The sequence below is a fragment of the Pyxicephalus adspersus genome, chromosome 3 (assembly GCF_032062135.1).
Source record: "Pyxicephalus adspersus chromosome 3, UCB_Pads_2.0, whole genome shotgun sequence".
NCBI lineage: Eukaryota > Metazoa > Chordata > Amphibia > Anura > Pyxicephalidae > Pyxicephalus > Pyxicephalus adspersus.
This window is the reverse complement of record NC_092860.1, coordinates 28,901,250-28,914,735: the sequence shown is the minus strand read 5'-3', so window position 1 is coordinate 28,914,735 and position 13,486 is coordinate 28,901,250. Positions and strand designations below refer to the sequence as shown.

The 13,486-nt window shown below is 35.9% G+C and overlaps 1 protein-coding gene across 1 annotated transcript in view; it reads right to left on the bottom strand.

Moving 5' to 3' along the window:
- SLC28A3 (solute carrier family 28 member 3) overlaps positions 1 to 12,834 on the bottom strand; it is a 42,388-nt gene extending 29,554 nt beyond the window's left edge. Inside the window, exon 1 of the mRNA XM_072404087.1 lies at positions 12,677 to 12,834. Coding sequence (XP_072260188.1) covers positions 12,677 to 12,736 — 60 coding nt within the window. The 5' untranslated portion in view covers positions 12,737 to 12,834. The remainder of the gene's footprint in view (positions 1 to 12,676) is intronic.
- Positions 12,835 to 13,486: the final 652 nt, after the last annotated feature.

The window sequence follows — 13,486 nt, the reverse complement described above, 5'->3', positions numbered from 1 at the left end:
TTCCACTCCAGGAATTTCAATAATGTGTTATGCAAAATCAAAGCTAAAAAATTCCTATAAAATGACTAAAATTTAAGCTTCTCGACAAAACTGAAATTGCGTAAACTATTCTCTACTTTAGATCCAGGCAATGTAAACCAAATGTTGCCCAATTATGTTTTTTTTCTTCTTTTTTACATATTACTCATTCTACTGCTAGTTATGCAAGCTAGATGAATATCTTTTTTTTTACATTACAGGGAGCATGACGAATCTGCCTATACATCATGTGTGTTTTATTTCTACTGAAGGTAACTTCTGATATAAGCTTTTACAAATGCTCTGTAAATATCACTGAGCTCTGAAGCAACCTTTCCCAAACATTTAACTCTTCAAGAAATTTTGAAAAAATTGAGGGGGAATTGTTTAGGATCCACTGCCAAAATCATTGGGCATCAATAGAAAAATTACTCCTTACACTGGTGGTCAGTGGAAAGAATGTCCTTACACACTTGCAATAATAGTCATTGGAAAAGATCTTTTCTGATCCTTTTCAATGACTAGCACTGCACGATGCATGAACGAGTGCTGTACATACAGCACCGTTCTGCTATATGGAGAGGGGAGGGGGAGATTGATGGAGTAGCACCCTGCTGTGCGCTCTCCCTCTTTCTTTGCTTTAGGATCATTAGTCGTCCATTGGATCCGCCAGGACGGTCGTCCGCCAGGACTGGCACTGTACACACGCCAGAATCTCACCCGATATCGGAATGTGTGTACGTAGCTTTAGAAGTAGCTAAAATAAATGAACTTTGGTTTCTGTCTGTCTGTAAGCGGATTTAAAGATAAATATTATAATATTATACACCAATACCTTCTTACCTAAAATAAAAACAGAACCTGTAAAATATATATAACCCTAAATAAAATATAGAGGTATATTAAGGTTGTGAACAATACAACATATGCTGCAAGCTGCTAGATAGCTGCAATGGTTAGGAATACTCTGGAAATATAAGGCAGGTAAATAGAGTAATACCAAGCAACACTATCATCTGATGATGACTTAAAATATCCTGTATAACTGGTGTTAATAATTGGCTTATGGTAAAAGGGAAAGCATGTAACTTAATCTGTACCCTTTAATGCTAACTGTATAATGTTACACAATAAAGCTACAACTTCTTGATGCCCTACTACAGTCACACTCATTGCCTTGGTAATATAAAGTTGATCTTGGGCATGCCTCACAACCTTTGGGAGTTGTACTTGATTTCCACACTATTCTTTGCGACCTGTGTAGTTATTATCAGAAAATTGTAATTCACACCTACAATGCTGTAAAATAATCTTTACACTGGGTCACTTTATATTATCTACATCATATTACATATCTAATATATATCTACATAACATTAATTTAACCTGGTGATTCTGATTCTATTAACACATTTCCTACTCACTTTACTGTATCAGCACAACAAAACAGGACAGAAATACACAATCCTTAACTTTAATGTGCCCTGAAGCATCTTAAATTCAGTACAGCCCATAATTAAATTCCCTTATTATAAAATGCAGCATATAGTAATATTAAAAATTTAAGTACACCCCAATGGATATTGTTGACTTTTTGCATTGAACTTTTTAGGTACTCATAAGAAAATTCTTATCACATCCTCAATTAAATTGACATACCATTTATAGTTGTCAACAAATACAGAAACAAGCGTTTTGAGGTACTAACAAAGACTTTCTGTTGTTCCAAAATTTCAGAATTGGACCAAAGTTGTTGCTGGTAACTTGAGCCTTATATTTTTTGCAGACATCAAAATGCTTCTTCTGGAAAGAAGGAGCAATGCGATATGGAATGTAAGGAATGTAAGGAAAATTAATTTACCTACAATTCGTATAACACATAAAATGCGGAAAGCTGCAAATGGAATCCCTCATTGGCAAGCTTTTCTTTACTATGTGTAAATGTCCCTTTATAGTAGACATTGCATCTGTATAACATGCAGTGCTCATGTGTCTTAATTAGATATAGTGCTGTATTATACATATTTATTGTAGTGCCTTATACCTCTCCAGTTTTATACTTTGCCTCTAATTCACACAATATCCTATCTATCCATATAACGTCTGGTTCTTTATTCATTCTTCTTAGATCCAGTGCCTTTTACTTTGCTATTACATAGTGACGTTATGCTTAGTGTCCCAAGCTATGCCCGTTGAGTTGCTTAACAATTCAGGATATTAATAAACTCAGTTTCTACGTGTGTTAAGCTGACCACAATATTGCAACCTGATCTGCAAGAGTATGGGCATGATTAAAAGAAATTGTTTCAGAAAAAATGTTGTTAGATGTATGCCCTGTGTATATTTGGTCTTAAACATTGCAATGTTGTTGTTCAAACTTTGTTACCTGTTAAAATTATGTATTATGGGGACCTACCAAACAATCTGTTAAATGTAAATATATTCAGGTAAATGTTTTTTTCAAAACATTTTTTGGTATATTTATAGATTAGATTTCAAATCTGAAAAAAATTGCAAGAAGCACATCCAAATTATCCAAGCTATGTTTTATTCAGTCTTAAGTGAAAAGTATGAGCCTGGAGAGGATACACTTTTATCAGTGAACCTGGGTGATTCAGCAAATCTGTATTGGATTTTTTAAAATGTAATTTGCTATTTGTTAGCAAATGTTTTTAATCCTGTACCAGATCCATTTGAGGTTTGCTAGATAACCCAGCTTCACTGATGAAAGTGTATCTTCTCCAGTCTTGAAAAGCTTTAAATCACACTCATGTGTCCGAATTTATTACCTTAACTTTAACTGGGTGATCTAGCAAACCTGGAATGGATTTCTTTAAAGTCATTTACTGTTTGTTAGCAAATGATTTCAGTCCTGGACCAGATCCATTCCAAGTTTGCTGTGTCACCCACCCTCACCGATGAAAGTGTATCCTCTCCAGCCTTGAAGAGCTTTAATAAATCAGGTCACAAAAAGTAAAAAAGTAGCAACTGCGTTTGAGAATAGGCAATCTACAATATATTATAGTACTGTGCTAAAAAAAAAACATTCCATTTTAAAATACTGTAATTTGCCATCACTATTCAAATTACTTCTTCAAGGAACAGACACTTATTGGCTAATGGCAGATCAGCCCTTGTATTACGAGAGCAGCTGGTTGATGGCATATTGTACCTAGTTTTCATATTAGTAACAAAACTTAGTATAAATAAAAACAGACTGTTTGCTCCCAGGGGATTGGGAATGTTAAATAAAAGTTTACCAGTCGGGTAATGTGTCATTGTTTGCCTCCTCATCAATAAATTCCAGCATGTTATGAATATCATTGCCATATGCAGGTTTATCAAACAGGCCTGTTTGCACTGCAGATGATTGTTTCTGCAAGCCACTACCATTTTTTGTGATTGTGCCACTACAGTTGCTCACTATCTTTTTTATAGTAAAACAAATCTCATAAAATCTATCTATCTATCTATCTATCTATCTATCTATCTATCTATCTATCTATCGATCTATCTATCTATCTATTATAGCACTCTATTAAAAAAAAGATCTTTATCAAGTATAAAAATGTCATCCTTTTGTCTGATTGTTATCAGTAAAACATCCAATTTTCTTTCCAATTTTCAAGTGTGCCAAGATGAAACCTCATGAGTAACAAAGAACCTGTATACACAAAAATGCAAGACAAGTTACACAAATAGAAATCTTGCACACAGCATAAACATAAATGACTTGGGTGGTTGTCTGTTTTGTCCAATCTGCCATTAAAGAGCTTAACCAGTCCAACAAATCAAAAGCAACCACAAACCGGAGGTGGCATATTTCTGGTCCAAGCAGCAATATGTCAGTTTTGTCAGCTTGATTTGTTCTCTGTGCTTCTGCTCACTTGCTACTCTTTTCAGACTAGCTGTTTATACTCACTACAGAGTTTACTACAGGGATTCTGTGTCACTTACAAGCTGGGGACTTATTGCTCATGTCTAATGGCATTCTCCTATAAAAACTTAATTTTAGTGCCATAAATGTCTAAATGTGACAAATTCTAAAATAAATAAAACTAGTATTTACATATCTAGTAGAAATAAAACACAAGCTTTAAAACCAACACTAGTAAAACTTTTTAAAAAAGAAAGTTGTTTTAGTATGATATTGCATAGAGCAGAGTTGGTTAACTCAAAGGACCACTAACAGGCCAGGATTTTAATATAAAAAGCAATTTTCCAACACTTTGTAAATCATAGATTACTAAATTTACAGATGTTTTTAGGGAAATACAAAAACTGTGTGTAAATCTTGGTCCTTGAGGACTGGAAATGGGTAACCCCATATATATAGGAGCTGAAGTCATTAAACTCCCCTTCTATTGCTTGTGATAGCACTGTGTTTACATAAGGTATGAACAAAATGGTTGCTGGTGTTCATGATCTCAAACGTTTCTTGTCCACAATGAGACTCCAAAAGTTCCCTCATGGTCACATGACCACTGTGTTGTTATTAATATTTTTATTATTAATATTATTATTATTAATAATAATAATAGTAATAAAAAACAGGATTTTTATATAGCGCCAACATATTACGCAGTGCTGTACATTAAATAGGGGCTACAAATGACAGACAGATAAAGATTGTGACACAGGAGGAGGACCCTGCCCTAAACAGTTTAGAATCATTCCTGGCACTTATGTGCCATTATCTGCTACAGAGAGTCATTTGAATCGACTTTTGCCGCTCTCATTGATGAGCTCATGTTTGGTATCATGTTTGTTAAAGATTGGATATATGTTACTGTGGAGACCATAAAGTTCCACTTGAATGTTTGTACACCTGAAACTACAGTTTTGTTTCTTTATATGACCCCTTTGTCAACCCATTTAATTGTTAACTTGTAATTGCAAATTGATTTGAGCATCAGCTGAACATGGGAAGTATGTGGTTGGCTTTAACCTGACAGCCATACAAATACCAGACTTTCTCTCAAAATTAAGTCAGTAAAGGGAGCTTTCATATTGATTTTACTTCCTTTATGAAACTGCCAATGGTATGTGTTATGTGCACATTTCATAAATCCAGTAGATGTTTCCTAATCAATTCATATTTTTTAATAGAGGGTTGAATAACATTTAGAAGCCATTGCAAATAGTGGAAATGCTGTATAATTAATTTTGAACACGAGGGGGTGCTGAGACGTTCCTGGCTTTGCCACCTTCCAGATGAAATAGAAAAATGAGTGTGGGGGCATATGACAGCCTAATATCCTAGTATGTAACTGTGCAAATATCAGGTCTTTGAGATTTGTAAACTGTTTTTTCTTTTAGTGAGAAGCTGTGATGGCAGAGGCACAAGCAAGTTTCACATCTTTGGAGTTACGGGCTGTCATAAAGTTTTTGTTTCTCCAGGGAAAGGAAGGACACTGCTCCCTCATTGTTTGTGACATCTCAGTGTAAATGTCCTTTGCTGACTTTCCCTGGAGAAAAAAAAACTTCATGACGGCCCGTAACTCCAAAGACGTAAAACTTGCTTGTGCCTCTGCCATCACAGCTTCTCACTAAAAGAAAAAAACAGTTTTAGGAATCTCAAAAACCTGATATTTGCACAGTTACATACTAAGATATTAGGCTGTCATATGCCCCCACACTCATTTTTCTATTTCATCTTGAAGGGGGCAAAGCCAGGAACTTTTCAGAACCCCCTCGTACAGAAACATTTACTCTGAGAATCAGTGGAGTAATCTTGCAAGTTTACTACCTGACCCCAAGAATTTGGAAAGTTTGACCCTCTTGCTTAACAAGAATCACTAAAGAGGAATAGAAGAAATGTCTATCTTATCATTTATTGTTAGCTTTAAAAACATTAAAATGCTTTTAGAACCACTGAGGTGTGACCACAGAAAAATACCAAGTGGCCCATCACTGCATTTTTGATCTGATGATGGTTCTATGTTTGTTCCAAGCATTTTTAATTTCACCTACTGTTGTCTGAATAAATTTAATATTTGCACATTTTGTATCAAATACCTCTGTATAGGTAGGTACAAACTGTTAGGAAAGGCAACTTGTTTAGAATACTTTTACAAATAAAACATACGGTGATTAATGACTTGCTGCAAAGAAAATATATTGCATATTAACACCTTTTCTTGGCATGTTGTTAACATTTAACTAGAAATGAAATCTTTCTAACCAATAGTTCATTAACAGGGTATTCCGGTGTTACAAAAGTTTTTTTACGACGCTACAATAATGACAGCTAATGTTTCATTGGTTGATATATTCAATATGCAAGATTTTTGTTTTAAAAACATTTGATATGTAAATGATCACTATGCTATTTGTATCATGTTACTAGCTTACTATGCTAACACTTACCTTATTTAATTTTGCCATTATAATTTAAGCCATGAAGCACTTCAATATTCATTTAGGATAATTTTCCAATAGTTACCATTATTGGTTTTGACATAATTACAAGTTGTATTCGTATTGATGATACACTTAAACTTGTGAACATGAACATCCAGAGCTCTATTTATAAAACAGGGAATCAGATATTCCCTCAAACAATCCCTCTTGGGAATATTTCAGGTCTATGTGTTTTAGTGGCAGTATTTGGGGTAATCTCAGATTCTCTGTTTTATAAATAGAGCCCATAGTGATGAGAAGGAGATGGGATTGACAACCATGCAGCTGTTAGCCATACATGCAACCTTTTGGGTGCAGGTTGTGAACTCATTCAGTAAAGCCGCATACACACTTGCAATTATAGTCATTGAAAAGGATCTTTCACGATCCTTTCCAACGTTCTGTTCTGTTCTATGCACTTGCATTATGATTTCACTTGCATTATGATTGTTCGTCATTCATAGTCTGTGGATCCGCCAGGACGGTCTTTTGGACGATCAACAACGCGCGCTGTATACACTTCAGATTCTCATCTGATATCGGCCCTGAGCTGATTATCGGGCCAGAACCATTGGAAGTGTGTGCGTAGCTTTGAGCAGCCTTGCTATCTCAGAGCCTCACAGTGTAACACAGCTTGGTTTTCTGATCCAAGACACACAGCATACTGCTGTTGTACATCCAGAAGGGGCAAACCACACCACGGGCAACCTCAATTGCAGTGTTAAAAAGCACTCCTAAATGAATGCTTTTATGTGCATAGTAAATATATTGCACTATGAAGATGTGATCTGTTCTGGTAATTTTAAATTACATCTGGAATGTATCAAAGGTTTATTTATGTAGCTGATATCATGTATTTGGAGTAGGAGAATAAACGGATCTCTTGTGTACACGTTAGCTATAGTTTTTGTTATGAAAGGGAAGATATAAGGTTAGTGACCTCTCCAAACATAAGCACTTATGTGCTTGCACTGAAAAAAATGTTTGAAGCCTTGGATGGGGGTTGTTATATTGATGACAAAAGCTGTTACTTCCCAATATACTTTTTTTTTACAATAATTAAAATGTACCAGTCAAAACTTTTTTGTGCTTAATCATTTTCATTGGTATAGTAAAAGAAAAAAAGAACAGAAAATAGCATTTGAATTGTACAAGCTTCTCATAACATGAATACCAATTATAATAATAAAGTGAGATATTAAATAAACAATAAATATTAAATGAGATATTACATTGGAAGAGTCCTAAAGAAGGACAGTAGTGACATTGAAAGAAAGAAGGAGAGGCTCAAAACAAAGAAGGGATAGGGAAGAAAGACAGGAATATACAGACTAAGTGGGAAAGGGGAGAGATGGCAAAGTCGGTCATAACAGTGGTCAAAGCCACTGTTGGTGACATAAGTGTTGCCGTGTAGCTATGGTAAACATCATAGGGAAATAAATGAGTGGTCCCAGTCTGGGGGCAAAAAGTAATTTATCCAAAGGGTCCAGACTTACCATAACTTATTCATACTATCATGAAATATGGTTTCATTAAGCATAAAACAAGCCATTTTGTGCTTAACGTGATTTACCGTGGGCGTGGGGATCACCAGACCTTGGCTAAAACTAATTTAGCCACTGTGAACAAATAGGTTAATAGCCTAAGTTGGATATTAGTGCATAAAGAAGGTTTCAGAATAAGTAGAGCCTCAACCAGGCTTCTAGGGGAAAAAGTGGCCCAATAACATCTAGGCCATTTGATACAGCTAGATGCAATACCCTCAATGTTGCCAAATGTGACACAAGGTGCCTGCCGCTGCGAAAACCACACAAATGTGTTGGAAACTCCCTAAGTGAGTAGGTACCATGTGCTACCCCATCAGTAATTTGTATTTTGCCTTGACTGCAGAGGCATTGATGCTGCAGTGCACGACCGTATTCCCAGTCCAGCCATGCCCAAGTCCTCTCCTCAGTGGTGTATATATGATAGCGGGGTATGAGATTGACTGCTCACCAGAGTATTATACAAGGTAAAGATCACCCCTTTAACTTGCGGGTCACAAATGCAAACGTGTTCAAAGCCTGGTATGTTGTGGGAGTATAGGAAGTACCCACTTTTGACTACACATGGAGAATCTCGGAAGGGGAGGCCTTATGGGCCTCTCTGAAATATGTTTAGGGCAATATTCCAGATTGGCTATCAAGTTGTGGAGCTTGTATAAGCTATGGTTTACCAACAAGCTGAACCTGTCCCAACAGGGAAAAGTGGATTACCCACAACAGTTGTGAGTGGACCATGGTAAGATATCAGCTTACTAGAGGATTTTATTGAGTCTTAGATCTGAAAGGAGTGCCTGAGCATTGGTCTAAAAATATGTTTATGGGAGGCTGGAGTGATCCATACCAATTTCCTATTTAAGGTAGGTGCGCAAAAAATTTTTTTTATTCTAGGTAGTTGGGGACGGAATTAAACTTTTGTCAGGATTTTCTTAAGGCAAAGGCTCCATTGGACAGATGGAGTTTATTTTAAGTTACGATATGAAAAGCTAGAATTTGTATAATGAAGGTATATGACCTGCAGACATAATCTGACTGCCCTCAGGGAATCTATGCTGCCAGCTTTCCTATATAGAAATGTCACAATGTGCTTGATATCTTAGCAGTGGCCAAGTTTTAATTTAGGGTGACATATTCTTAACGAATTACAGCTGGCATAGGAACGTAGTATACTAATGATAAATACACTGCAGTCAATAGGTACATTGAACACATAGAATACATACTGTGTATTAATTCTCATAATGTATATTAATAAAAATGCAAAGGAATTTATCACATTTTGAGGTTAGCTGCCCATAAATATGACCCAGCATCTTAGGGAGCATGCAGGAAGAACCCTTGGCTCAGATATCTAGGGTATGTGTTCTCCATACAATTGATTTGTAATCATTCCCAGATCAAGAGATTTTTAGGGCCCCTTGGAAAAAAATGTTGTAGATGCATATTAGTTTAGCAAGAGAATAAAAATATCTACACATTTTTAATTAGTCATTCCTTTGTAAAAAAAAAAAAAAAAAGGAATGTATAAGCTAATAAAATAAACTTCAAATGACAGCCAGTTTGTCCAGGACTGCCCAATTCAGCATATTCATATAAGAGCTGACTGATGCTAAAAGCTAAAAGAAATATTCAATACCCAAACATTTATTGCATGATGTAACATCAGTATGGGTGTTTTACAATGTTGGATCAACAAAGGATCACAATGGCACACTAAGAGCTCTGCATTACTTAAAATTATGCTTAATTACAATGCGAAACCAGATGTCAAAAAGTTGAAGTTTTAGTGAAAATGGATCTGATTCAAAATTATAATAATAATCTGTGTCCTTTTGTGAAAACACAGTTGAATTTCCTAATTCTTCCCAATGAATGATGTGGGATGGCTAGAGTCAGCCAGAGTACAGAGTAGCATAGTCAGTAGATACAATGGGCCTAATTTATTAAAACTCTCCAAGGCTGCAGAGGATACACTTTCATCAGTGAAGCTGGGTGACCCAGCAAACCTGGAATGGATCTGGTCCAGGATTCAAAACATTTGCTAACAAATAGCAAATGAAAATCTATTCCGGGTTTGCTGGATCACCCAGCTTCACCAAAGAAAGTGTATCTTCTCCAGCCTTGGGGAGTTTTAATATATCAGGCCCAATGATGCAATGGCAGGATCTGGTAGGTAAAACTTCAGTTTTTCTGTCTGGGGTCTTCTGACTGCGCTGTATACTCCCTTTCATCATGTATCTGCTTGTCACCTGGGGGCTACCCGTCATCTGGAAAATCTTGTTGTTACCGGGGAGGGGGGCTGCATGCATCTTTCAACAGCGGTGGGGAGAGGCTCCTTATCACTTTGGATGTGACTACTGCCAGCTCAATATCATCTTTCACTTGAGTTCACTCTTTTACTGGGAGGCTCCCTTTGACTAAAAAAGTCACCTGGGGTCTTCCTGTACCTGGGGATCTATCTGCCCATTGGGAGTGGACTACCTGTCACTTGGGATCTGTAGAGCTGTCTCCCAACTCTCAATTACCTGTCAATAGATAATTCCCGTGTCATATGGCAACTCCAAAATAAACATGCAGTAAGAAATTCACATTAATTCATCACAAGTGGTACAAAAGCACCATTGCAGTAAAAATGTTTGAAAACATTTTCTGAATTGAAGCAGAAGTGTTATCACAAGTGGCTTTTTTGCTATCTTCAGGAAGCAAAGTACTGACACTCACAGTTATCACCAGCATGAGGCCAGTGTGCTTCAACTTGTATATGAATTCAATTATAACGGTCTTTAGAATAATGATAACAATGTCATAGCACAAATAGAAGCAAAGCACCACTACTTACATAGCAGGATAAATAAGGTGTTTTTGGACTTGAAATGAACCTTATTTATAGAAAGCTATACAAAGTAAAGTGTCAATAAGATAATAGCCTAACTAGAGAAAGTTAGCTGTAGTGAATTCAGCTCTTAGTTACTTTAAGTTGTCCAGTGCCTTTTGTTCAGAGGAATGAGTTTTCAAAATGCAGAATCGGTGCATTTTTTTTATATTTATCTTATTTATGGACTCTTTTCAGGTATACAATGTAAACACAATATTTTTACAGATCACTAATTAACCTGATCATTGAAAACAAGAAATTGCTATATCTATGTAGACCAAATGCCTTTGGTAAAGGTTCACTAGAGCATTTTAAACAGTATTTTGTTTGCAATATATTATTTACAAAGCATGTTGTAATGTTTGACTAACTTCTCAGTCTGTACTTTCCGTTTTGTCCTCTAAAATATATTTTCTGTATAGGTTTTACCATTTTTGCTAACGTTTTCTATGAGCTTAAAATTGTTCATAAATCCAGCATTGTATTTTTGTATTAAAGTCATTTCCCGGTCAGGAATTGTATGACATAAAAATGGGATTGCAATCTCAGAGAAAACTAAAATTAAATTCAAGTAAATGTTATTAGAACACAGTGATCAATACAATATCCATATAAATGGTAAATTCATTAACCCAAGCAATTCAGGCGAATACCAGGAACTGAAAGCTGGCACCCTTGGATGCCTCCACATATTAATAAATAAACTAGACTTGAGCAACCTCAATAGGCTAGGATCTGGGGTGCAATCTTCATGAAGCAGGTCAAGCTACAGCTTACTTGCTACTACTTGTTTTTTTGCTGACAATCAGTGATGTAAGAAAGGATGACGGGGGCTGGGCTAAACCTCAGTTTTTCTGAATGCAGTTTAGTTTGGGAACCTTATGGTGCCTCGGCATTCTATTATTGGATGACTGTTCTGGATTCCTAGTAAAAGTTTTTATAGGTTTTTTGACACTGGTGTTGGTGTTAGAATGGTGTTGGTGTTAGAATGTTTTACTCAAGATTAGAAAAGGTACACTAAAATTGACCATCTAATATTGTTATTAATTGTATAAAAGACACATCAGAGTTTTTTTTTTTTTTTTACATAATGTACCGTGCACACATGCAGGCATCCATCAAATATATATACATGTCTAAATTATATATGTGCATGTCTAAATATTATAATTTAAACATCAGCACACGCATACATATACAGGAAAGCGTAAGAGAGAGAGAGGGAGAGAAAGAGAGAGAGAGAGAGAGAGAGAGAGAGAGAGAGAGAGAGAGAGAGAGAGAGTACAATATATGTTACTCATCATCCACAATGGTATTTTCATGTATAGGTATGGCATAGTTATAAAACACATTATTTTGACTGGTATGTGGCCAAGTACATCAATACTTATTACTTCCCTTCCCCGTCCTACCAGCACAAGGTGAAATGACATAAACACATAGAGTCCACACTTCTCTACTAGACAATGTAAATCAACTCCTCTCTTCAGTAAGCTCACCCATTTGGCAAAAATTATGAATGTACAAGTCATGACAAAGAGCTGGCAGCCGGAAAACAAGAGAGCCTTTGGCATTTTTTACAGATCCATTGTATCCATTATATTTATTATTGTGTTGCTGGCTGACAAAAAACAACACAGGCGCACCTGTTTCTCTCTTGCTTTGTACACCTGTACATTTACAACAAATGCAACTTAATTTTCAATTATATAAAATGTAATACAGCTAATAAGTCTTGCCAAATTTCTTTTATACATTTAAAATCTATTCTTTTACACCATGATAGAATAACAACATATTCATTTTTTTATATTTAGATTATATGTATAGCTTGACCTACCTGAAAGGCAACGTTGGTAATGCCATTTTCCCCTTCATAGGTTTTCTCAGTTAACTCCATGTTACTAACAACAGCATTCAATAGAGAAAAGTAAATGTCCAGAGCAATCAAGTGATTCTTGCAAACAGTGAGGACAGAGGTTTACCTGCCTGCAGCCACTCCCAGCTTGTATTCTCATTCCCTGCTCCACCCATTAAGAAACATAATTGCTCACTCTGAGACAGGTTGCAAAATAATGTATATTGGTCATTTACATATAAAGATGGGAACCAGTGTCACAATTTCTTTTCTCGACTTTGAAAAGGATTTCATTATTAAACTACAAGATACTAGTCATGACACAAGAAAAGTCAACTTTGTCAGATTGTGCAAATAATTACATCATTCATTACAGTGGTTTTTACGGGAATGAGCATTTAAATATCAGAAATTTTTTTTTTCACACATGCAAAACATAGGTACGTGTACACACACACGCACTATATTGTAATCAAACATGCACAACATCACCTATTGACCCCAAATGAAAAAAGTAACAACTGTAGGTGATTCAACCCACACACATTCACCCAAAATCAACAGCATTTGATATTTGTGAACAGCCTATAGTCCTAAAGTAAATCACCTTCGTTCATTTTCAAGTAGTAGGACACGCTTAGTCAAAATAAACTATGGGGTTCAACATTAATTTTCTGGTAGGGGGAAGAATGGAGATAATGCACCAGAGAACAGTCAGCATTCTTAGATGCCACAAAGACTCTGAACGCATGTCTAAGTAACCATTCACATTGTTAAAACGCATTGACTCCC